General features: G+C 45.6%; 1 protein-coding gene across 2 annotated transcripts in view; it reads right to left on the bottom strand.

Moving 5' to 3' along the window:
* Positions 1 to 22,741, bottom strand: part of TMC6 (transmembrane channel like 6) — a 30,669-nt gene that overhangs the window by 3,471 nt on the left and 4,457 nt on the right. For both annotated transcript variants that reach the window (XM_035104227.3, XM_060271916.2), the window contains exons 3-19: positions 19,777 to 19,908; positions 17,731 to 17,855; positions 15,240 to 15,371; positions 14,925 to 15,083; positions 13,540 to 13,645; positions 13,081 to 13,174; positions 10,666 to 10,920; positions 9,548 to 9,744; positions 8,183 to 8,327; positions 7,183 to 7,338; positions 6,152 to 6,324; positions 5,252 to 5,333; positions 4,578 to 4,675; positions 4,020 to 4,115; positions 2,933 to 3,008; positions 2,246 to 2,379; positions 287 to 463 (exon numbers count right to left, since the gene is read on the bottom strand). In XM_035104227.3, coding sequence (XP_034960118.2) covers positions 287 to 463; positions 2,246 to 2,379; positions 2,933 to 3,008; positions 4,020 to 4,115; positions 4,578 to 4,675; positions 5,252 to 5,333; positions 6,152 to 6,324; positions 7,183 to 7,338; positions 8,183 to 8,327; positions 9,548 to 9,744; positions 10,666 to 10,920; positions 13,081 to 13,174; positions 13,540 to 13,645; positions 14,925 to 15,083; positions 15,240 to 15,371; positions 17,731 to 17,855; positions 19,777 to 19,832 — 2,261 coding nt within the window. In that variant the 5' untranslated portion in view covers positions 19,833 to 19,908. The remainder of the gene's footprint in view (positions 1 to 286; positions 464 to 2,245; positions 2,380 to 2,932; positions 3,009 to 4,019; positions 4,116 to 4,577; positions 4,676 to 5,251; positions 5,334 to 6,151; positions 6,325 to 7,182; positions 7,339 to 8,182; positions 8,328 to 9,547; positions 9,745 to 10,665; positions 10,921 to 13,080; positions 13,175 to 13,539; positions 13,646 to 14,924; positions 15,084 to 15,239; positions 15,372 to 17,730; positions 17,856 to 19,776; positions 19,909 to 22,741) is intronic.

Here is a 22,741-nt window from a genome sequence, read left to right as displayed (position 1 = left end):
AAGTTGCATTAGTGCTAGCTTATGATAAGGGGAGGTGTCCCACAGTGGAAACCATCAACCTTTTACAGAAGAGAACAGCTCTGAGCAGTGGCTGATGCTACTGAAGCTGAACTAGGCTGAGAACAGGGCACACAATCAGCCTTCCTTCCAATTATATGACAGGTTGAGGTATATGCCATTCCTGTACGGTATTCACCAAACCACTTTGATTTTTTGGAGGTTAGGAAGGGACAAACCACCTATGGCTTTCTAAGCTTAGATAAATAATGGAGTCTTTCCAACTTACAGCAAAATTCCAGCAATCAAAAACAGGAAGAAGCTATTCTGGATCAGGTGCTGGTGGATCCAGGTAAACCAGGTGAGGTTTGGGTTGGATTTCTCCAGCTTTAGAACCCAGGTCTTCCCAGACTCATAGATGGTCTCGTGGTCTCGGAAGGGTCCACATATCTTTGATGGTTTTACTCTGGATGGACAAAGAGCAGCTCGGCATCAAAGAGCTATTCAAAAGACACTTGCTCTACTTGGCATACAAAAGCTACACACTTAATCATTTTGTTTTTGCAACATTTATGCACCATTTTTCGATAATTTACAAAGCCATTTGTAGCATAAAAATGTAAGTTCAAAGGTGAGCGTCACTGATTAATAGGCCAAAATGACACCACAAGAGGGAGAGATACCAGCAGGCTTGAAAAAACCTAAAGTTTGCAGGAATGCAAAAAACGAAACAACCTTTAGACAGAAACCAAAACAAAGGGCAGCCGAATAAGAACCGAGTGTGCTCAGCAGCCATGGAATGCTGACTGACTGTTTGAGTTAAAGAAAACAATAGAAAAATGGGTGGGAATGGAATGGAATGGGATATCATGCAGAAGACCATGGCTGACTGAACAGGAGTACTCAACTCTGCAACCTTTTACTGCAGGCCCACATGGGTTTAACTAATAACTGATTGTGTAAATGTCTGAATATTCAGTTGTCTGCAGTAACAGAGCCCCCTTTTTAACTACAGGCAACTCCCCATTTATGCATATTCAAGGCACCTGCCACAGCACATGCACGCATTACAGCAAACCCAGAAGTGGCCTGAAAACAGCAAAAATGGCGCATCTAGCACGAGCCTTGGCAATTGCGATCCCAGAAACACTTGCACTGACCTCCGTGGCCTAAGGAGAGTTTGAGCATGGAGGTTTGGAGGCTCTTTGGAGACTTTTCAATAGTGTTCCCAATATTCACTATTTCACTTAAGCGTGCAGCGCCTCAGAACGTAACCCCCGCATAAATGGGGAGTTGCCTGCATTTCTCTTATATGCCAATTCACAAAGACAAGTTTTTAATATGTTACCTATTATGTAAAGGTAAAGGTAAAGGGACCCCTGACCATTAGGTCCAGTCGTGACCGACTCTGGGGTTGCGCGCTCATCTCGCATTATTGGCCGAGGGAGCCGGCGTATAGCTTCCAGGTCATGTGGCCAGCATGACAAAGCCGCTTCTGGCAAACCAGAGCAGCACATGGAAACGCCGTTTACCTTCCCGCTGTAGCGGTTCCTATTTATCTACTTGCATTTTGACGTGCTTTCGAACTGCTAGGTTGGCAGGAGCTGGGACCGAGCAACGGGAGCTCACCCCGTCACAGGGATTCGAACCGCCAACCTTCTGATCAGCAAGCCCTAGGTTCAGTGGTTTAACCACAGCGCCACCTGGGTCCCTTACCTATTATGTACCATACCATAATTTATTTAGCAGTATCAAAACAGGTGTGCATGTCTGCCAGAACGAAGCAAAAATCCTTAATTATGTTTGACCCCCGACCCCATATGGAAAGAGTGGTTTACAGTATGTCCTGCGAGCAGGATGCCACATGTAAGGCTTCTGACACATCCGTCAAAGGAACAGCAAGAAATGGTATGTTTAAAAAGAGCAGCACATCAGAGGCCGCGATGACAGCATGCTCACTAGCATCAGAGAAGTTGTTCAGACTTTAGTGCCTTGAAGGTAGGCTAGTGTGGCTGCACTAGCGCTAGGTGGAAGATGAGCGAGGGAGCAATGTAGACTACTAACAAGGTGCCTTTCAGGTGGGCATGGGGACAAGCTTTGCAGTAGAATGGGACGGAGAAGCTCAAATGGGCAGGATGAGAGAACTGGAAATAACAGAAGTGTGACAAAAGACCCAGCAGTCGTAGCATTCCTCTAACACCTGGAATGTAACTGCAGCCAGTTACAATTGAACAGAAAATCTACTCACGCCCAGATGGTGTAGGAGAGGAATATGGAGGCACCCAGGAAAGAAGGGAAGCACAGCAAGGTGATGAAAATGGTGCTCATGTGAGATGCACGCCAGGGTTTACTGGGAGACTGGCAATTTCTCATCAAGCTGGTCTAGGAGGGTGGAAAAAATACACAGTTTAAGCTAGCTTACTCACTCTCAGCCATATACTGGAGAAGATTGACCACAGCAAGCACTTTAAAGGGCAATGTGCTTCTAGAATCTTGCAGAAAGAAAAGCAACCCAGTGGGGCAATGGCCAATGGAAAAAGCAATAAGCACCCCTTCTCTCCCACTGCTTTTCTGCTCAGAATTGCACCTCCCAAGGCTGTTTTTCATTTAAAAGGGGAGGGATTATAATACAATACATTTATATACACATGTATTTGACTCTCAGCTTCTCATGACTGATAAAAGTAAAAGCTAGGTTGCTTCCTGCTGGTCAAGGACCTCTATCAGGTTTCCATTTCCTTTAATTGTCTTTGGGACAGAGCGAGCTACAGATCTGGGAGGCAGTCCTCCATCCACTCGGCGTGATTTGCTAGCTTGTCACCATCCCCATTTCTCTGTCCACAAAACTTCCATAAGCCAACCCTCTGCTAATGCATGTTGCCTCAGTGCAGTGGAAAGTGCATTAGTGCCCGTTGGAGATGGGCAGATAAATTACCTTCTTAATATAGAACAGGAGCAGCAACTTGAAGATTTGGACAACAGGGAGGAGTGGAGCAAAGAAGACTCCCAGCCTGGGCAGGAGGACAAAAAGGAGACCAGTAGTTTACTTAAGCTGAGCTTGTGAACCCCTGCACATTTTTGCACCAGAATCTCAAATTATGCAACCAGAATCCTGTGAAGTATTTTACTTTGTTCAATCTAGTTCCTGGTTTTTAAAGGAGGTGGAATTCTTTAGCAGAGTCTGAAAGAAATGAATGCACAGAAAGATTGAAGGTGAAGATCGATGGGCTGCAAGGGGTCCATGATAAGGAGCTGTGCTTGACCTAGAGGCTCCATCCCATTGCATGTTGTTTTTGTGGTGTGACGATCCTATTTTAAAAGTTTGAATGATACAAAATAGGGTAAAAATACTGTAACTACACAACCAACAACAAGGTGCAGGTGTGCAGCAGTACCTGAAAGACTGTGGCAGCGGAGATTTAAAGGAAATTTAAAGCCTTCCAGCTTCAAAGTGGTTAATTAGGATTGTTTAATTTACTGCTGGTCTTGATATTTGTTTAAATAATAGGATTGCTATTTGCGGAAGCTGCAGCTCAAGGGTAGAACAATATGCTTTGTATGCATAAGTCCCAGGCTTTTTCAGGTAAGGCTGCCAGTCAGTGTAGACAATATCAAGTAGGTGGTCCAGTGGCCTAATTCAGTACAAGGCAGCTTCCTCTGTTAACATATGTCAGACACCCCCAAACTGCGGCCCTCCAGATGTTTTGGCCTACAACTCCCATGATCCCTAGCTAACAGGACCAGTGGTCAGGGAAGATGGGAATTGTAGTCCAAAACATCTGGAGGGCTGAAGTTTGGGGATGCCTGACATATGTTATTGCACTAAAAGCCACCCTGAGCACCTCACATGAGACAGGGTGTAGATGTTTTAAATAAAATGCATGTGATCTAAAGATCCTCTGCCTTCTTCAAAAACAGTTTGGTGCTTTTATCTGCAGGGTGAACAGAACGTAAGACTATAACATGAATATGGAAAGGGAAAAGGAGTGACCCAGCAAAAAATGGAAACGGGCATCTCTCACCAGGTCAAGGTTTGTCCATAGATGAGCTCCAGAACATTTCGAGCAATGTCAAACTCAGGCCTCCGTTTACTCTGTAGCTTCTTCTCCAAAATAACCCTGAGTAGCAGAGAGAGAGAGAGAGAGAGAGAGAGAGAGAGAGAGAGAGAGAGAGAGAGAGAGAGAGAGAGAGAGATTGGGTTGTATCCCATGAAGGGGACAACTTCTGCTCACATCTGCTCTGAGGATTTCCCAGCCCTCTGGAGCAGATTCATTGGGGTATAGGGGAAGGAGATGTTCCATTGTGCCCATTGAAGTAGTTCTGCTTATGCAATGACTTCACTAGATTCAACCCAGGACACAGCTATACAGCTGCAGATATAATGTTTTAAGTGCATTACACAAATGTGACACCAGATGGTGACGGTGAGCTTATGGCAAATTCAATATATTTTTCAAAACGCTTTTTTAAAAAGCATTTTTATATGTGTCTAGATTCCACCCCAGTCAGTCTAAATTGCAAAGCAGAGCTTTGCCAGAGTAAGTTTTGGCATTTGGGAAAGGGATTGGCCTGATAATTACCTCCACATCAGCTCTCCGAAGAAGGTGTCCAAGAGACAGAAAATGAAATCCATCACCACCAAGCGGTAGAGCTCTTGTCCCACAAAGTTCTCCCAGCACTGTGGAAAAATGGACAAAACGGAGAGGTGTTTCTCTTTCTGGAGCTCTTGGCCAGCCAGTTTATTCTGTCTGCTGTTGCTTCAGACATCCCTAGTAATAGAAGTTGAGTCCATCCCTGCTATGTGCAACGTGCCAGCAAAAAGATGACATTCTGAATCTTGCTTTTGAAGGGGCAGGGCTCTATTTGGTGCAGGTTAAAACAAGGGAAAGCAACGCCAGCCTGCCTTTGCTGCAGCCGGTCAACTCTACTCCCGTTTCACAAGATACTTTCCATTGTTCCAGTTTTAGCATGTCCAATGAACAGATATAAGAAACTAATATTCGGGATAAATAAGGTTTTAAAGGTTATTCAAAGCACCAGAAAATGTTTCCTGTTGCAAAGACCTTTCCCCTTTCTCATGAGCTATTTGCTAGAAATTATGAACCAACCGGGGGGGGGGGGGGGTCACTTGCTTCCAAGTACACAAAGCCACTTTTTTGTGCCTAGCTTGGTTCAGTATGATAAAACCACAGAAGACCAGCAGTTGCTGGAAATGTCCCAGCAGCAGTTTCACTTGCCACAAATTCACACTGACCTCCATTTCCGAAGTCGTCTCTTTCCTACTCAGCCAGTGATAACACAGCAACCCTAAGATGACCATCTTCAGAATTAAGTTCCTGAAGACAAAAACAAACAAAAAAGAAAAAGAGGAAAGGAATTTCTTAAGAAACAATATTCTGAGGAAGAAAATTGTTTCCAAGTTAGATCGACTAAACCCACCCACTCCACCTCAAATTGCCAGAATTGCTGGAATGTTACCTGGAGAATCTGGTCACATCCACAGCATGCATTTAAAGCACATGGCTTCCTCCCAAAGATTCCTGGGAGATGAATTTGTTTAAATGGGAGCTGGGAATTGTAGCTCTGTAAGGGGTACGCTGTGGGTTAAACCACAGAGCCTAGGGCTTGCCGATCAGAAGGTCGGCGGTTCGAATCCCTGCGACGGATGCGACGGTGAGCTCCCGTTGCTCGGTCCCAGCTCCTGCCAACCTAGCAGTTTGAAAGCACATCAAAGTGCAAGTAGATAAATAGGGACTGCTACAGCGGGAAGGTAAACGGCATTTCCGTGTGCTGCTCTGGTTCTCCAGAAGCAGCTTTGTCATGCTGGCCACATGACCTGGAAGCTGTATGCCGGCTCCCTCGGCCAATAATGCGAGATGAGCGCGCAACCCCAGAGTTGGTCACGACTGGACCTAATGGTCATGGGTCCCTTTACCTTTACCTTTAAGGGGTACACTACAGTTCCCAGGATTCTTTGGCGGAATCCATGTGCTTTAAGTGTGATCTACTTAGTCTTCTTGTTCTTCTACTGGCAGGAGTAAAGAGGGAGGGGAAAAGCTATCACCAGCACATTCAGGCAAGGAGGACCAACGCCAATACCTGGACACAAAATGCAGAGGAAGCAACATGCTCTTCCGTTTCAGCTCTGTGTTACCTGCAGATGGCGACATACACCTCTAGGACGGGAGATTCCTGCTTCTCCCAGGCAGCCAGGAGGGTGTACATGTAGGGGATGAGCAAGTTAATCAGAGACACCAACAGAGGCAGGGCCAGGAGCAGGGCTTCTCTGCCCATGTAGTTGCTTGTCAAGAGCTTCTCATGATGAACCTGCGGAAGTGGTGGACCATGGGTTACCTGTTCAACTCTTATCAACTCCCCACATTTAATGCAAACAGCTCTAGATTCTAGGAATGGGATATAAGCATCGCAGGGCCTCCTTTATGACTATCACTGAAATCACAACTTTCAGGCTGGGAAATTGCAAGAGATCATCTACATCTGCCTGTTTATTACAGTGAAAAGTGGCCACCTTTCATGGAAGAAACAAGGCCAGCAGGGGATGTTGGGGATTGTAGTCCAATAACATCTGGGGACCCAAAGCTGGGGAAGGCAGGCCTCATGTGAGCCCAGTGAATGGCCTCTTTCCCCAAAGAGGCCAAGGATGTTGGAGATTCATTCCCCGTGTCTGCAGTCATGGGATTGTTGTCTATCACATGACGGTGTATGTTTTGACTCCACAGAGTGGGAAGTGACTGAGACAGGATGTTTGTGATACTGTGTTCCATGAAGTTCTTTCTCTTTGCTGTCTGATGCTAGAGAGAGAGAGGGAGCCATGTTGCAGTGCTCTGAGTGTATTATATGTAAATAAACGTAGATTAGCCAAAATGCTGAGTTGCTGAGGTCTGTTACGCAAACTGCAAAGACTCTGCGGATCCCTAAGCATGCCAAAGCTTTTCGGCATCAGTCAGTGTGATGTTTGGGTTGGAGAAAGCTTTTGAAGCTCCCGAACGATCGACCAGGATGGAGAGAACATGCCAGTCGGGCATGTGTCTTTACCAAGGTCCTACTCATGTGTAGGACGATTCCTAACAAAGGAGTCCCTGCTACAGACCTAGAAAATCAGAGATAATGCTTGCTGCCAAGAACACAGCAGGCCCTTGGATGGCAATGTAGCAGCCATCTCACCTGGTAAATGTATATAGAAAAGTAGTGAACTCCTAGGACACATCCCAGAACAATGCCCAGAGACAGAGTCCAGGCCGTCAGTAGGATTGCCAGCCTCTGCAGTCTCTTGCACAGGTTTAATGGGCGAGACCTGGATCGCCGCTCAGCCAGACATTCCTGATAAAGGAAAAGAGGAAGAAAAAACCACCTGAGTGATACATGAGAACAGGGGCTGCAACATGACTTCCTAGTTACGTGGCCAATCTGCATTTCTTAGGGGTAGGCAACATACCCAATGCAAAAGGTGCCAGCACTAAATCTGTGGGAGAGGCACCTGGGAGTTCAAAAGAATCAAAGATTGTGACTATCATCTGCTCTGTAATATGGGGAGGTTATCTGTACAAAAGAGCTGTTGTTGTCATTATAGAATTGTAGAGTTGGAAGGGACCCCCAAGGGTCATTTAGTCCAACGCCCTGCAACGCAGGAATCACAGCCAAATAATCCCTGACAAATGGCCATCCAAACTCTGCAGAAAAACCTCCAATGGAGTCCACCACCTCCTGAGGGAGTCCATTCTACTGTTGGAACAGCTCTTACTGTCAGAAGGTTCTTCCTAACGTTTAATTGGAAGCTCCTTTCTTGTAACTTGAAGCCATTGGTTTGGTCCTACCCTCTGAGCACCAGAAAGCAAGCAAACTCCATCTTCCATGTGGCACCATCTCTCAGCAAAAGTTTATACAGTTTGGAGAGGTACAAGCATCATGGCACAGATATTGCTGCCAAACAAAATGCCTTGTTACCTTCTCATTTCTAGCTACCCAGACCAGAGTGGGGTACAAATAAATAAATAAATAAATATAATAATAATAATAATAATAATAATAATAATAATAATAATAATAATAATCTCCTGCTGCACAGGATCTCAAGTGCCCCATCACTCAGCCTTCCCAGGCAGACCGGTTTACCCACCAAGCTTGTTGCATTTTCACAGCCTGAATTGGCACATTCAGTACTTGCCTTCAGGTGAGTGCAGATGTTTTCACTCTGAAGTCGGACGGAGCGTTTCTGGATCACCTTGTAGTCCCAGGCACAGAAGACTTTGATTGCCAGGTCCCCTGATGCACTGTCCACGCGGTAGCTCTCCCCAAAGGAGTGGGACATGCTGCGAAGAAGGGAGAAGATACCGTCAATCAGCTTGTGTTAGAAATACTTTCTTTAAATCAAAAACCCCATCAAGGGTCCCCCCCCCATTTCTTAAAGTTATTTCACTCTTTCTGATACCAGATTGTTGACCATCTGGCGAAAAATAGACACTCTGACACTGCCTGAGTTAAGTAAGTCTCATCATGTTCCATGGCGTTTACTCCCAGATAAATACGCATTGGATTGCAGACCTTAAAACAGATATTATTAGTGTTCACATGTCATAATAAACCATAAGGGCTTGGGACCAGTTTACTTGCAGTCTTACTTTATATGCCCACTCAACTACTCTGATACTGTTGTAGCTGCCACATAATAATCAATCAATCAATCAATCAATCAATCAATATTTTTATTACGGTCGACGACCAGCACACACATATAAAACATAATACTCTTTTTGCAGTTCTGAGAAATCCATCTTATAACATGGTAGCAACAATGCTTTGAAACTCCCTGCCTAGTGACACCAGACAGGCACCTTTGCTGTACTCTTTTTGGTGCTTGCTTAAATCATTTTTGTAAAATGGTGACATGTTTTTAACTGTTTTTTTAAATTATCTTTAAAAATATGTTTTAACTGTTCTATTGATAATTTTAATATTTCTTGTAAACTGCTTACAAGACTGCAAATTTTAACAAAATATGTTACTATTTAGACTTGCAATATATGCTATCACATTTGAATGGCAATTATGAACCCTTCTTGATTGCTTTGTTGTTGTTGCTGCAATCCTTCCCATCCTGGAGGCCTCAAAATGCTGCTGGATTACAGTTTCCACAATCCCTGACCATCAGCTCTGCCTTCTGGGAATGATGGGGAGCTGAATTTAAAATTATATGGGAGGATACCAGGTTGGAGAAGGTTGGGTGTACCAGACTGCAGCAAAAAAAGCAGTAAGAAATACTGATGGGAATGAGGAAGTGTTATTTGGAGCCAAACACCTCTGTTTTCCCCAGAGTGGCTGGGGAAACCCAGCCAGATGGGTGACATATAAATAATAAGAAATTATTATTATTTTCAGGGAATTGTAAAAAATCAGAAAGGATGCAGAATATGGAAGGTACCTAAACATTTTCTAAATGCAACCAAGAAGGAAAGACAAAATGAAAATGTTGAGGACAGGTGCTGTGCAAGAGAAAAAGCAAAGAAAATTCCTGAAACCCTTATCATCTCACCTGTACACCAGCAGAAGGCAGGTCACAAAGAAGGAGACCCCGGTGGCTAACACGTAAGCCAGTGGCATATTGTATGGGAGATGGACAGGTCTGCCCTGCCTGCAAGTTGTGCTGTTGTTAAGGCTGAATGTGCAAGGGTCATTCAGTGTGAAGTTACTGTAGTAGCCATAATACATCAATGTGTGATTGAAGTAGCCCTGCAAGAAGAGAGAAATGGTTTCCAGTCCTTCAGGTGCCTTACCCTTTGCCCAAAGAACTTGGGCACAGCAACATGGGGATGGCTCACGCATGCATGCTTGACACAACCACTGATGACACTGAATAATAATAATAATAATAATAATAATAATAATAATAATAATAATGCCAGGACAGGGCTCAGGACAGCTAACACCAAATATAAAACTAGAATAATATAACCAAATATAAAAATATAAAATTAAAATACAGCTTAAAAACAAGATTAAATACAACATTTAAAATGCAGCCTCATCAGAAAAGGGGGGGGAGGGGATCAAGTTGATTCCAGGCCAAAGGCCAGGTGGAACAACTCTGTCTTACAGGCCCTGCGGAAAGAAATCAAATCCCGCAGGGCCCTGGTCTCATGAGACAGAGCGTTCCACCAGGCCAATGTTGAAAAGGCCCTGGGCTCTGGTTGAGGCTAATCTGACTTCCTTACGGCCTGCAATCTCTAAGGTGTTGCTATTTACGGACCTTAAGGTCCTCCGTGGGGCATACCGGGAGAGGCGGTCCCGTAGGTACGAGGGTTCTAGGCCGTGAAGGGCTTTAAATGTCCTTACAATTCCCCCACTTCTTCTCAGAGTATAGGAGTATGGGTTTTTTAAAACCCTCATGGGCTAAGCAAACACTTCTGCTGTGCAATTGTTTCCAGAAGTAGTGTTGGAATAAGGAGAAAGGCATATTTTACGTTGTGATGGGGGATTTGTGGCCCTCCCAATCTTGCTGGACTACAGCTCCTATCGTGCGTGACCACTGCCTGTGCTGCATGTTTCTGCACCCCCGCTTTAAATATCACTCCACGCATGCCACTATTAGCAGTACCCTGTTTTATCCCAGTGGCAGCAAAGGGACATCAGTTGTATTCGACAAATGCTTACCGCTCCAGTGAGGGGCTCAAGCCCCGTGAAGGCTTTGGTGTTGGGTGTGGTAGGAGGGTAAGCAGCCTGCACGGCAACCACGAAGACCAGCAGGAGCAGAAACAAGAAGAGATTGAACATGAGCAAAGTCTTGAGGAACAGGAAGTAGGAGAGGATGCTGGACCCAAAGCGGCCGCCGATCTGCTTGAGGGAATAATGCCAGGGCTGGAGGGTGTGCCGGAGGGACAGAAGGCTGTACCAGAGATTCCGGAACCCCTGCAGGGAAAGCAGACTTTGATCAGAGAAGCCCTTCAGCTGAAGAGATGGTAGCTTTCAGCAAGCCATTGGTTGGGGTCCTACAGGTGTGTTTCAGCAACACACAGTTAAGCAGATCATTCCATGTCTTGGTGAGGGTGCAGGTCATGTGCAAGAGGAGAAGGAGAGGGAGGAAATCCCATTGCATTAGTACAACTATTTAGTTGACCCCCCCAAGCATTTGAGCTACACTGGACTAAGCACCCAACCAACCCTGCTGGACTCCTTCCTGTTGTCCTTGGCAGGATAAGAAAAACCACTGCAATCCACTGTGTCAGGGGTTGCCAAACTGTTGTCTGCTAGTTTCATTCAGGGGGTCTGCTGAGCATCTGTGAATTTGTGGTTGAAGATGGGAGATGCCACATCAATCATACGGGATATTCGTATTAATTTTTATTCGTATTTTCATTGCTTATTTCTTATATTGTGTTTTATCGTATCACCCTTTGAATTCTATGGAACTACTTCTGCCACAACAGGCAGAAAATCCATTAAGTGGTCCCACCAAGGCCCTCAGCCATTTTCAAGTGGTCTGTGGGGAGGAAAGAATTTTGGGAGCCGCTACAGTATGTGAAACATTCAGTCACAGCCTGTTTTGAGCAAACCACCAGGCCGCAATCTCTGAAGTGTGAATTACAATGTTCTAGCTCACTGGGGTGCGGCACAAAATGAGTAAATATTTGCTTTGCATGTGGCACAGTAAGAATGGCATAAGAATATTAATTGCCTCCTCTCCAAGCCCAGCTTGGAGCCTAACATTGTGCCTTCTCAAAATGCGAGCAGAGCCAAAAATGAACTTGTGTTGAAGAGAAAGCTGACATAAGTTTTCCATTATCTATTTACTACATTTCTATCCCACCTTTCATTGAAGGAGGTCAAGGTAATGTACATGATTCTCACCCCGCCCCCCAAAAATCTCATCCCCACAACAATCCTGTGAGGTAGGTCAAGCTACTGGCCCAAAGTCACCCAGAGAGCTTCATGTCTGAGTGGGAATTTGAAGCCAGGTCTTGAGTACAACACTCTAACGGCACTAGAAGAAACTTAGAAAGAGGCTCCTAAAACATTTTAATGCCTTGATGGCATTAACATAAACTCCGTAGCTGGTAAAAGTTGGCTGAAGCCTTCCACAGTTATTGTCTCAAATCCTTAGAAGGATTCTGATGGATATTTCCACAGCTATGTAAGGAAGATTCTGGAGGCCACACTTCTTCTCAGAGAGGCCCCTGAGTCTGTTTTTCTCCTCACAATATAGATATACTAATGGAGTGCTTGGGAAGCTGTTGTATAGACAAATGAGGGATTTCATTAGTTGTATGAAAGGAATTGGCCTCGATTAGGCAACCTTGCTGATAAAGGGGAAAGGAGCCTATCTAGAAAGGGTGTTGGTAAAGTTATGCCCTCATTTAGCAGCACCTTCAATGGGCATAAGCAGATATTCTTCTCTCTTTCTAGGGGGAGCTGGTGGTGCCAAAGCAGGCTGACCTTCCCAGGGCTACTTTTACAGCATACATTTAAATCAGTAGTATACCACTTCACTAGTCACAGCTTCCTCCAAACAAATCCTGGGAACTGTAGTTTGTTATGGGTGCTGCGGGTTGCTAGGAGACCCCTATATGCTTCGCAGAGCTGCAGTTCCCCGAGTTCACCAAGAAAAGGGATTGATTGTTAAACCACTCTGGGTACTGTGGCTCGGTGAGGGGAACTGAGGTGTCCTAATACCACTCAGCACCCTTAACAAACTACAGTTCCCAGGATTCTTTGGGGGAAGCCATGAACAGTTGTTTGGGTTCCGAGATATTCAGGGGAGGCACTTCTCTCAGTCCCGCCATCCTCACAGGCACGCTTGGAAGGGACGCGGGAAAGCGCCTTCTCAGTGGCTTCTCCCAGACTTTGGCACTCTCTCCCTAGAGAAGCTAGACCTGCTCCCTCCTTGTTGTCCTTCTGCCTGCAGGTGAAGCCTTTCTTATTGCAACAGGCTTTTGGGAACTGACTGTGTTTAAGGAAAGGGCTGGTGCTATGCTGTTTTATTGTAATAAATAAATAATAATAATAATGTATAAAAGTGTTTTGAAGGTATGGCACAGATGCGGCCCAGGACAGGTGAAGTTCATGACTTACTATGATGATGTGGTATTTAAGCCGGCTGCAATGTGACAAAGGAGCTCTTGTCTTGGGCTTCATCAAGGTGCCTGAGTGCCCACTTGATTCCTGCCTACAAAGGGACAGACAGAAGGATTTTTTATAGAATCATTGCAAAAAGCTGCTCTTTAGATGAGAAGTATGAGTTCCTCGTCGTTCAGCACACTCACCAACTGCTCCCTTGATTGCATTAATAAATAAAATAAAATAAAATTTTGCCCACTCTGGGCAGCTTCCAACAGAATATTAAAAACACAATAAAAGATCAAACATTAAAAATTTCCATAAACAGGGCTGCCTTCAGATGTCTTCTAAAAGTCAGGTAGTTGTTTATTTCCTTGACATCTGGTGGGAGGGCATTCCACAGGGCGGGCGTCACTGAATATCATTCCTGCCCATTTTAATACAGTAGTGCTGAAATGGCTTAAAGGCACTGACCTCAGCTTGCACTTCTCGCCCAGGCTTAGAGGCATTGTTCTCAGCATGCTGATGCGCTGGCTGGCTGGCAGGCTCCGGAGTTCTTTCACCAGTAGGCTGCGTTTGGCTAGGGAAGGAAGTATACAGGCTAAGCTATTCAGTCTTTTATGCTTAAGCCAAGAAATGGTCTCTTCAACTATATTTAGCACTAGTAGACGCATTAATGGCTCGAGACTACTGAAGAAGCCCAGAAAACTGTGCTTAGGGAGTGTGCTATCCGCCAACCCCAACAAATCAGCCCCACCGGGGGCGAAACAGCAGCCTCTCAACTGTATGGACTGCTAGGGCGAAACGGGGTTAGAACGCTGGCACCCTGTCTTCTTTATAACTTCATACACGGGTTCATCTACACCTCACAACTACTGGGAACATTGCTGAACTTACCTTCTTCTTGAATCTTCTTGAACTTATTTAAAAAACAAGAAAAAACGAGTCAAGAATTTGTAAGAACCTAGTAAAATCTGATATTGCAAGTTCACTTTATTTTAGGTGGTACCTCGACATCTGAACGACTCGACTTCCGAAGGTTTCGACTTCCGAAGTCAACAAACCCAGAAGTCTTTTCACCCCGTGCGCGTTCTGCGGCTGCACAGAAGCGCGCTTCGCGCAGGCACAAAACGGGCGCTTCAACAACCGAAGACTTTGACTTACAAAGAGCACCGCGGAACGGATCGTCTTCGTAAGTCGAGGTACCACTTTAGTTGTAAGTTTTCATGGCACTTTGTAAGTAATTGTCTCTTTCTCACAAATTTGATAAATGGTGTAAAATTATTTTTGAACAACTGTGTGAATATTTGTCGGCAACGTGCTGTACAGGTTGCACTATCTTTATCAACGGCATAGGTTGCATTTTTCCAGCATTTCGAATGGCAGGCATTTTGGCAAAAGAGAGAAAATGTCAATAATAATAATAATAATAATAATTGTGGCTTCTTGGCTCCCCTTTCTTACACATTTTGAACTGGGTATTAAAACAAACAAGTCATATAGAAAACAAGAAATAAACCACACACTGGATCCTACATCTCTGGAAAAGTATTTGTTCCATGGCCCTTCCTGGAAAGGCTGACCCTGTGCATTTTCTTGAGACAGGGCCATAACATGATGATAGTGCTACCTTGAAGGGCTATGGTTGTTGGTCTTCTGAGCCGTCATTGGCCTGGAAAGGTATTCTGCCCCACCTGCTCTGGTGAAAAAGTCCAATTGTTCCAACCATATGCACAGAACAGTGACCATTATTTCCCTAAAATGCTCATCACTCATAGACAGCTGGACAATGGGTACACGGCCCCTTCCAATTTCTTGCCAGTGTGTGCATCTCCCCAAGCTTTCCCCAGCGGACTTACTATCCTCTTCCTCGTGGCCGGAATCCAGGTCTAGATGAAGCTGCCGGATGCTGGGCCGTGCGGAGCGGGACACTTCTTGAAGAGGGGCCCGGCTGCTCTTCCGGCGCAGCCTGGCAGTGCGGTTACAATACTGGGAGATGACAGCTCCTCTGCTGCGGCCTGCAAGTGGATGAGAAAGAAGATGAGAGGAAGGCTCCTGGTCTGATACCAGGGAGAACGTTCAGCCCCTATTGTTTGTGCCCCGTGCTAAAAAGCCTTAACTCTGAGACCCTGACTCTTGCAAAGGCACTTCCTTGCATGCTTGCTCCAACTCACCAATAGTTCGGCTGGGCATGCTGGCCAGGATGCGCAGAGTGGCTGAGGAGAAGTCAGGATGTTCTGCCATCTGTCCTGGTGCCTCCCAAGCCTCAGTCCGGCGGGGAGGAGAAATCGTGTAGGCCAGATTCTCTGGCGGGAAGGGAGGAACAAAATGATTTACTGCATAGTCTTGGGTAAGGAGGTGGAAGGGGAGTTGCCAACCTCCTGAGAACTGCCCTATTGGAGCAGGGATCCTCCTTACCTACTTTTCATTTCCAGTTCCGTGCATGCTCCCTCGTTTTAAATAAAAGCAGTGCTTCTCGGACTTTTAAATACTTTGCTACCACTTTTGAACTTACTGTGCCTTCTCTCCCCAACCTCAACTCAGGACCAACCTTTCGTTCCTCAGCAGACTTAAGAACAAAAGAAGAACGCTGTTGAATCAGGCATATGACCTCTCTGGTCCAGCGTTAAATATGAAATCTTTAATGAACCATAACATAAAACATACATTTTCTGTGAGGATTGCAACACTCCAGTTCTGCTAGGTGCGACAGACTTCCATTTGCAAAATGGAACTTCCTTCTTCTCTCCCCTGAAGGCCCCAACCACATGCCAGAGATGGCCAAAATTAGGTGTGCTAATAGAATGTACTTATTCACACATATGTGAAACTTGTATGCATGGTACAGCAATTATGCTGCCTTCCTGATGGTCTGAGACATTGCATTGTTGTGGAAACCCATCCTTGCATTGAGATAGATAGATAGAGTGGTACCTCTGATTGCGAACGGGATCCATTCTGGAGGCCCATTCACAACATGAAAAGCTCACAACCTGAAGTGCCGTATCTGCGCAGGTGCGCGGCGCGATCTGCGCATGCACAAAGCGCAATTTAGTGCTACTGTGCATGTGCGGGTGGCGAAACCCGGAAGTAACCCTTTCCGGTACTTCCAGGTCACCGCGGGACGCAACCTGAAAAAATGTAACATGAAGCGGACGTAACATGAGGTATGACTGTATATGTCTAGGATCTTGGGTTTCTACACCTTTTGAGTTCTCCACAGCTTCAATGCTGTTAGCAAAGGAAGCTTCAAGGAGCCCTTGGGAGATTATTATAATTAAATTAAATTAAATTAAATGGCACATTCTGTCATCTAGACTGAGTCATCTAAACCCCGAGAAATCTCCCCCAGTGTTTCTTGCCAGAGGCTTCCGAAAACACATGCAGAGTGAAATTAATATTCAGCACAACAAAAAAGCAAAACAACAACAACAACAACCCAAAAACATCTCAACTTTCATCACATCTAAGAATCTCACAAGTTCACTGCCAAATCTGTCTCTTAGTCTGCAAGTTCATGAATTCACAGTTTTGTTATTTGTATTTCATTCTTCAGTATCCAGTAATTTGGTTCACTCATCTAGCACATCAGGTTGCTTAAAATACAAAAATTAATGTCACAATTACAACTGGTATTTTATATAAATAATTTTTCAAATAAACAAGAAAACAAAACAACCTAAATACAGTCGTACCTCGGTTTACGAACCGCTCGGGTTGCGAACAGTTCGGGTTACGAACTCCGCAAACCCGGAAGTGTTTTCGGCGCGCGGAACGGATCGCGTTCGTAACCCAAGGTACTACTGTATGTGGAAGTTCTTGAAGCACACAATTTCAAAAATCTCTTATCACTATGTCTTGGGGACATCTAAAGTTTCTGAGTAAACAGAACAAAACCAAGAGTATATAACCACAGGGGCACTTTCTATATACACATCTCAGACCACTTGAAGGTCTTTGTCATGGTAGCAATGCTCTCGTCTTTGAATGCTGTAGCAGTGTTAGCTGCACAGTCTCCCTTGGAAAGAATATTATACAGTATTCACCAAGGAACAGACAGAGCTGTTTCTATTGTATTTGCCAAAGTAACTGAATTTTGCGAGCCAGTGTGGTGCAGTTGTTAAGAGGGCCAGGCTAGGGCTATGGACACCAAGGTTCAAATACCCACTCAGTCATTAAGGTCAATGAGTGCACTGTCACCATGTCTTAGCCTAACCTACCTCACAGGGTTGTTGTAGAAGAAGGAACTGGCTGAAAATGGAATAAATAAATAGACGTGAAAATTTAACAGTCTGTTCTCATTCTACTTTCACTACATACAGATCGGATTGCAAAATCAGCTTCTCAGAAATAAAACAATTCTGATTAGCTGTAGCACTCCTGCATTTAAGTGGAGGCTAAAATGTTCTGAAATTAGGATGCTGTACATTTAGCAATACCTGTCAACCCTGACTTTCTAAGTGAGAACTTGGAAACTACATCAAAACACTACATCAAAACAGGTCTTTCGCCTGCTCTACAACCACATTGGCCTCTGAGGAAAAGCAGAATCAAGAAAAATTACTTTCACCACACAAATCACACTCCATCACAGCTATTTCCCTGCAGCAATCAGAGGGATGATATCCAACCAGCAATTCTCAACACTGAGTCACATTGTCTCACCTCTGCCCCTGGGAGCTAGATTCTGCATCTCCACCTCCTCCTGTTCAGCCAGCCAGCTCTGCTCCTCGATTAGCTGGTGGAAGGAATCGTGCACAGCACCTTCATCGTAAGGACTTATGTCCTGGCTGTGGGGGAACAGAGAACCAGGATACAGAATTATTCATAGAATCATAGAATGGTAGAGTTGGAAGGGGTCCCGAGAGTCATCTAGTCCAACCCCTTGCAATGCAGGAATTTCAACTAAAGCATTAAGTTGATGTGCATTGCCTAAGAAAACAGCATCCTAACTCCCAACTAGATCCATGTATAGGATAATGCTAGGGGTCAGGTGTATACAGTATAGAGCCTAAGAATAGAGATATCCCACAAGGCAGTGTTTATTATCCGTCATCAAAGCAGTAACTGTGGACCACCAGTTTTCGAATGCAGCACACATTTCCTCCACCACACCTAAGGCAACAGACCTAAGAGAGGGCCTACAACAACAGTGAGGAATGGCTAGGGGAGCAGAAGTCGAAGAGGAGCAGGGGGCTGCTGCTGCCCCCAGCACCTGTCACCTGAGGGGGCTGCCTCACTCTACCTAATGAAAAGGATTTTGAGAAGTGCCTTTGTTCGGAGGAAAGACTAATGAATTCTATGTGTGACATTTCCCTCTTCTTGCAGAGCCCATAGGTGCATAAATCCTGTACCTCTAGTTTCCCAGTTCAAAGCTTTGCCATTTGTACTGCAAGGAACTGTGGAACTCATTGCCACATGGTTCAACCATGGGAAGTAGAATATCTTTCATCAAAAGATCAGACAATTCTTATGAAAGGAAAGGAACATTTAAAAAGTTTAGGTAGGGTGATCAGCATCCTCCCGTTGTTTTGAGACATGCTGGGGATGAATGCAAATTACATATGTGGTGGAGTAATCTATTACTCTATTATTGCTCTGTGCAGTTGGTTGTAGGCTTCTCCCAACTTGTGCACAGCTGAATAAAATTTGGAGCCAAGGACTAAAATAGACCACCTGCCTGTCCCAGTAAGTTTTTTCTAGTGCCATTAAAGAAAGCTTGCATTCTGCAAACATAGATGCTACTGGAGGTGCTTCCCCATATATACAGAGAGAGAGACAGACAGAGAGACAGAGAGACAGAGATGAATCTGAAGAACTTCCCAATATTCCATCACATGTGTGGTCTGCTTCACTCTGTGCTGGAATCTATCCTCTACGATGAAGCAAATCCCTCAGGCCCCATCTTTTGGAAATTTCTAATAGTTGGTATGTCCAGAACTTTGTGCATGCCAAAGTTTAGCTTTCTGGGGGGCTTGGAAGTATCCCCGTGGTACATTTATTTGCCTCCTGCTTCTAGGGAGAGCCTTGGAAGCCCCCCCCCTTTCCGGACTTCTGTAGTTATCAGGGGACCACATTTCAACTTCCTAGTTACCAAGGAAGTGGTGTAACCAGCTGGGTTCTGTTTTGCGCACAAGAGAGAACAATCATGTCCTCTTTCAGACTTTTCCCATTGCCAGGTTAGTGCATCTAGGTTTCTGGAAATATCTTTTGAGCCTTCCATTTGAAGGGAAATAAGGCATGAGTGATTAGGATGCCTTGGAACAGGAACACAGGAAGTTGCCTGATACTGACTAAAGTCACCAGACCACCTGTCCATCTAGATCAGTTTTGTCTGGGACCCTCCCAGACCTTCTGCATGCAAAGCAGATCCTCTACCTATTGAGTTACGTAATCCCTTCTCTAAAGCATTACACCAGGCATCCCCAAACTCAGCCCTCCATCTGATTTGGGACTACAACTCCCATCATCCCTGACCACTGGGTCCTGTTAGCTAGGGGTGATGGGAGTTGTAGTCCCAAAACAGCTGGAGGGCCGAGCTTGGGGATGTCTGCATTACACAGATACCAAATTTCAGGATGAAGACAGTTTATGGCAAAAAAAAACCACCCAAAAACCGTATTGGCAATTTCAATACCCCCAACACCATGGAGTTAATGAGGCCCGAGTGTATTTTCATTAATTTACATCATTTAAAATACTGTCACTCACCTGGCAGCCTCCCTGCTCTCAGCGGCAGGAAAGGTGAAGGCCACCGTGTGAGACATCTTGTCCTCCCTCAACAGCACCAATCGCTTGTCTACTGGTTTGCTTGTCTCTTCATGGCTCAGTCCGACAGAGTTTCTAAATGCAAGTTACAGAGAGATCCCGTCACGGATGAGCTTCTTCTGCTGAGGTGGCCCCACTTTGGGGCTCAGCGCTTCTGCACTTGAGATCACAAGACTTTTGAGGTTAGGACGACTGATCTGGCTTAATCCTGTTGACTCCCACAGACAGCAAAGCTAGGTCTGGAGTTATGAGCTGCCCCTATGCTACAAGGAGGACCACAAGACCAGGAACGCAAAGCTACTTCAACTCCCGCTGCAAGACTCTTTTAAACAGAAGGCAAATGCCTACCGCCACAGCAGCCCAGTCAGCTAGGAGCAAAACACTGCGAAGAGGAAGGAAACGGAGGTCGAGACAAAGGCTGCAATTCAGCATGGTGCAGTGACCTTGCTCTGCGTTTCACCACTGAGATAACACACACACAGAGCAGCAGATTCCAGGACGGTCAGAACTCCACCCGCTCAGGGGAGAAAAAGAGTGGCTTTCTCCATTCTCTTGACTGAAAGAGCAGGGGAGCACTTCTCATGAACCCACCCACATGCAGGTGCTTCTCATACATCTGCCCGGGCTGCTCTGGGAGCAGACAAACTCACTAAAGTTTATTTTGACTGCCTCGGCCTTCATCAGACAACACCAGCTGTCACCACATGTTGCCAGGGAGATAAGGTGTGTGTGTGTGTGTGTGTGTGTGTGTGTGTGTGTGTTTGCAGTTCAGTGCACAAGGACTGCTTGGATTCCAAGGGGTAAGGAGAGCCTGACCCTGGCATTCTTAAGGGTGGAGAGGAATAAAAGTTCCTCATCATCACTCAGAATTTAGGGGTCAGCAAACTTTTTCAGCTGTGGGCCGGTCCACTGTTCCTCAGAACTTGTGGGGGGCCAGACTATATTTTGGAAAAAAAATGAACAAATCCCTATGCCCCACAAATAACCCAGAGATGCATTTTAAATAAAAGGACACATTCTACTCATGTAAAAACACGCTAATTCCCGGACCGGATTTAGAAGGCAATTGGGCTGGATCCGGCCCCCGGGCCTTAGTTTGCCTACCCATGGATTAAATAGTTCCCTCACAAAACGCCTCACTTGCTTCAATGAAAACGACAGCAACAGTACAAGCAAACAAAGCAGCTGGTGCTTCCTGCCTGACAGGAAACACCAGGAACTCCTGCTTCAGGTTCCAGGAAAAGTCTGAAGCTTTTACGGCACATGGGAAATAAATGATTGGATGCCTGAAGTGTGTTTTACACACAGGATAAAAGTTGAGCATGGTTGCCCATAGTTCTGACGTCCATAGCCTGGAAATCAGTTCTTTCATTCTGTGTCACTCGGTTCAGGAGGAGTTGCAACATATTTTTTGCTTTGAAGGAGGTCTCATTTCAGAGCCTGGTGCAAGGGACACCCGTTATTTCACAAGCCTACATCAATACTGCAGAAGAAAAACAGTAACTGTGTAGTGACCTTACTTCTTGAAACCGTAACCTCATTGTTTTAAGTAAGGGCGAGGGAACTTGTGGCCCTCCAGACGTTGTTGAACGTTTATCTTTCATCAGCCTCAACCAGCATGAAATATGGTCAGGGACGATGGGAGCTGGAGTTCAGTAACATCTGGAGAACCAGAGGTGCCTCATTGCTAGAGCACAACTACTATTATCCCCAACCACTTATCCCCAACCACAGACCATGGTGGCAGGTGCCAGCTGCAGGTTATTCAACCTTGTTTGGAGATGCTAGGGATTGAACCTGGGACTTTCTGCATGCAAGGCAGACATTCTACCACTGGGCTATGGCCCCTCCTCAGACCTTCTGTGGGAGATATTTATTATGGCAATGCAGCACTCCCATGGGAACTTTTGTTAGTGACTCATCTCACAGTTAGGAAGCCTTGCTTAAAAGAGCCCAAAATGTCAACAGAGTGAGGGGAAGTAAGTGAGGTTGGCATATAATAAGGAATGCTCTAGAATAAATTCATTCTTTTAGGTTCTTTTAGGCTTTTTCTATGTGGCAAAAGTTGTTCTGTCTTGGAGGCGCTTGGAGGATGGATGGCAGCTAACAGATTGAGGTTGAATCCCGACAAGACAGAAGTACTGTTTGTGGGGGACAGGAGGCGGGCAGGTGTGGAGGACTCCCTGGTCCTGAATGGGGTAACTGTGCCCCTGAAGGACCAGGTGCGCAGCCTGGGAGTCATTTTGGACTCACAGCTGTCCATGGAGGCACAGGTCAATTCTGTGTCCAGGGCAGCTGTCTACCAGCTCCATCTGGCACGCAGGCTGAGACCCTACCTGCCTGCGGACTGCCTTGCCAGAGTGGTGCATGCTCTAGTTATCTCCCGCTTGGACTACTGCAATGCGCTCTACATGGGGCTACCTTTGAAGGTGACCTGGAAATTACAACTAACCCAGAATGCAGCAGCTAGACTGGTGACTGGGAGCGGCCGCCGAGACCACATAACACCGGTCCTGAAAGACCTACATTGGCTCCCAGTACGTTTCTGAACACAATTCAAAGTGTTGGTGCTGACCTTTAAAGCCCTAAATGGCCTCGGTCCAGTATATCTGAAGGAGCGTCGCCACCCCCATCATTCTGCCCGGACACTGAGGTCCAGCGCCGAGGGCCTTCTGCCGGTTCCCTCGCTACGAGAAGCCAAGTTACAGGGAACCAGGCAGAGGGCCTTCTCGGTAGTGGCACCCACCCTGTGGAATGCCCTCCCACCAGAGGTCAAAGAGAATAACAATTACCAGACCTTTAGAAAGCATCTCAAGGCAGCCCTATTTAGGGAAGCTTTTAATGTTTGATGGATTTCTGTATTTCAATATTTTGTTGGAAGCCGCCCAGAGTGGCTGGGGGAACCCGG

This window comes from Zootoca vivipara, chromosome 2 (assembly GCF_965207765.1).
Source record: "Zootoca vivipara chromosome 2, rZooViv2.hap1.1, whole genome shotgun sequence".
Lineage (NCBI taxonomy): Eukaryota > Metazoa > Chordata > Lepidosauria > Squamata > Lacertidae > Zootoca > Zootoca vivipara.
Note: the sequence above shows the minus strand (reverse complement) of the source record. Positions and strands in the feature narration are given on the sequence as shown.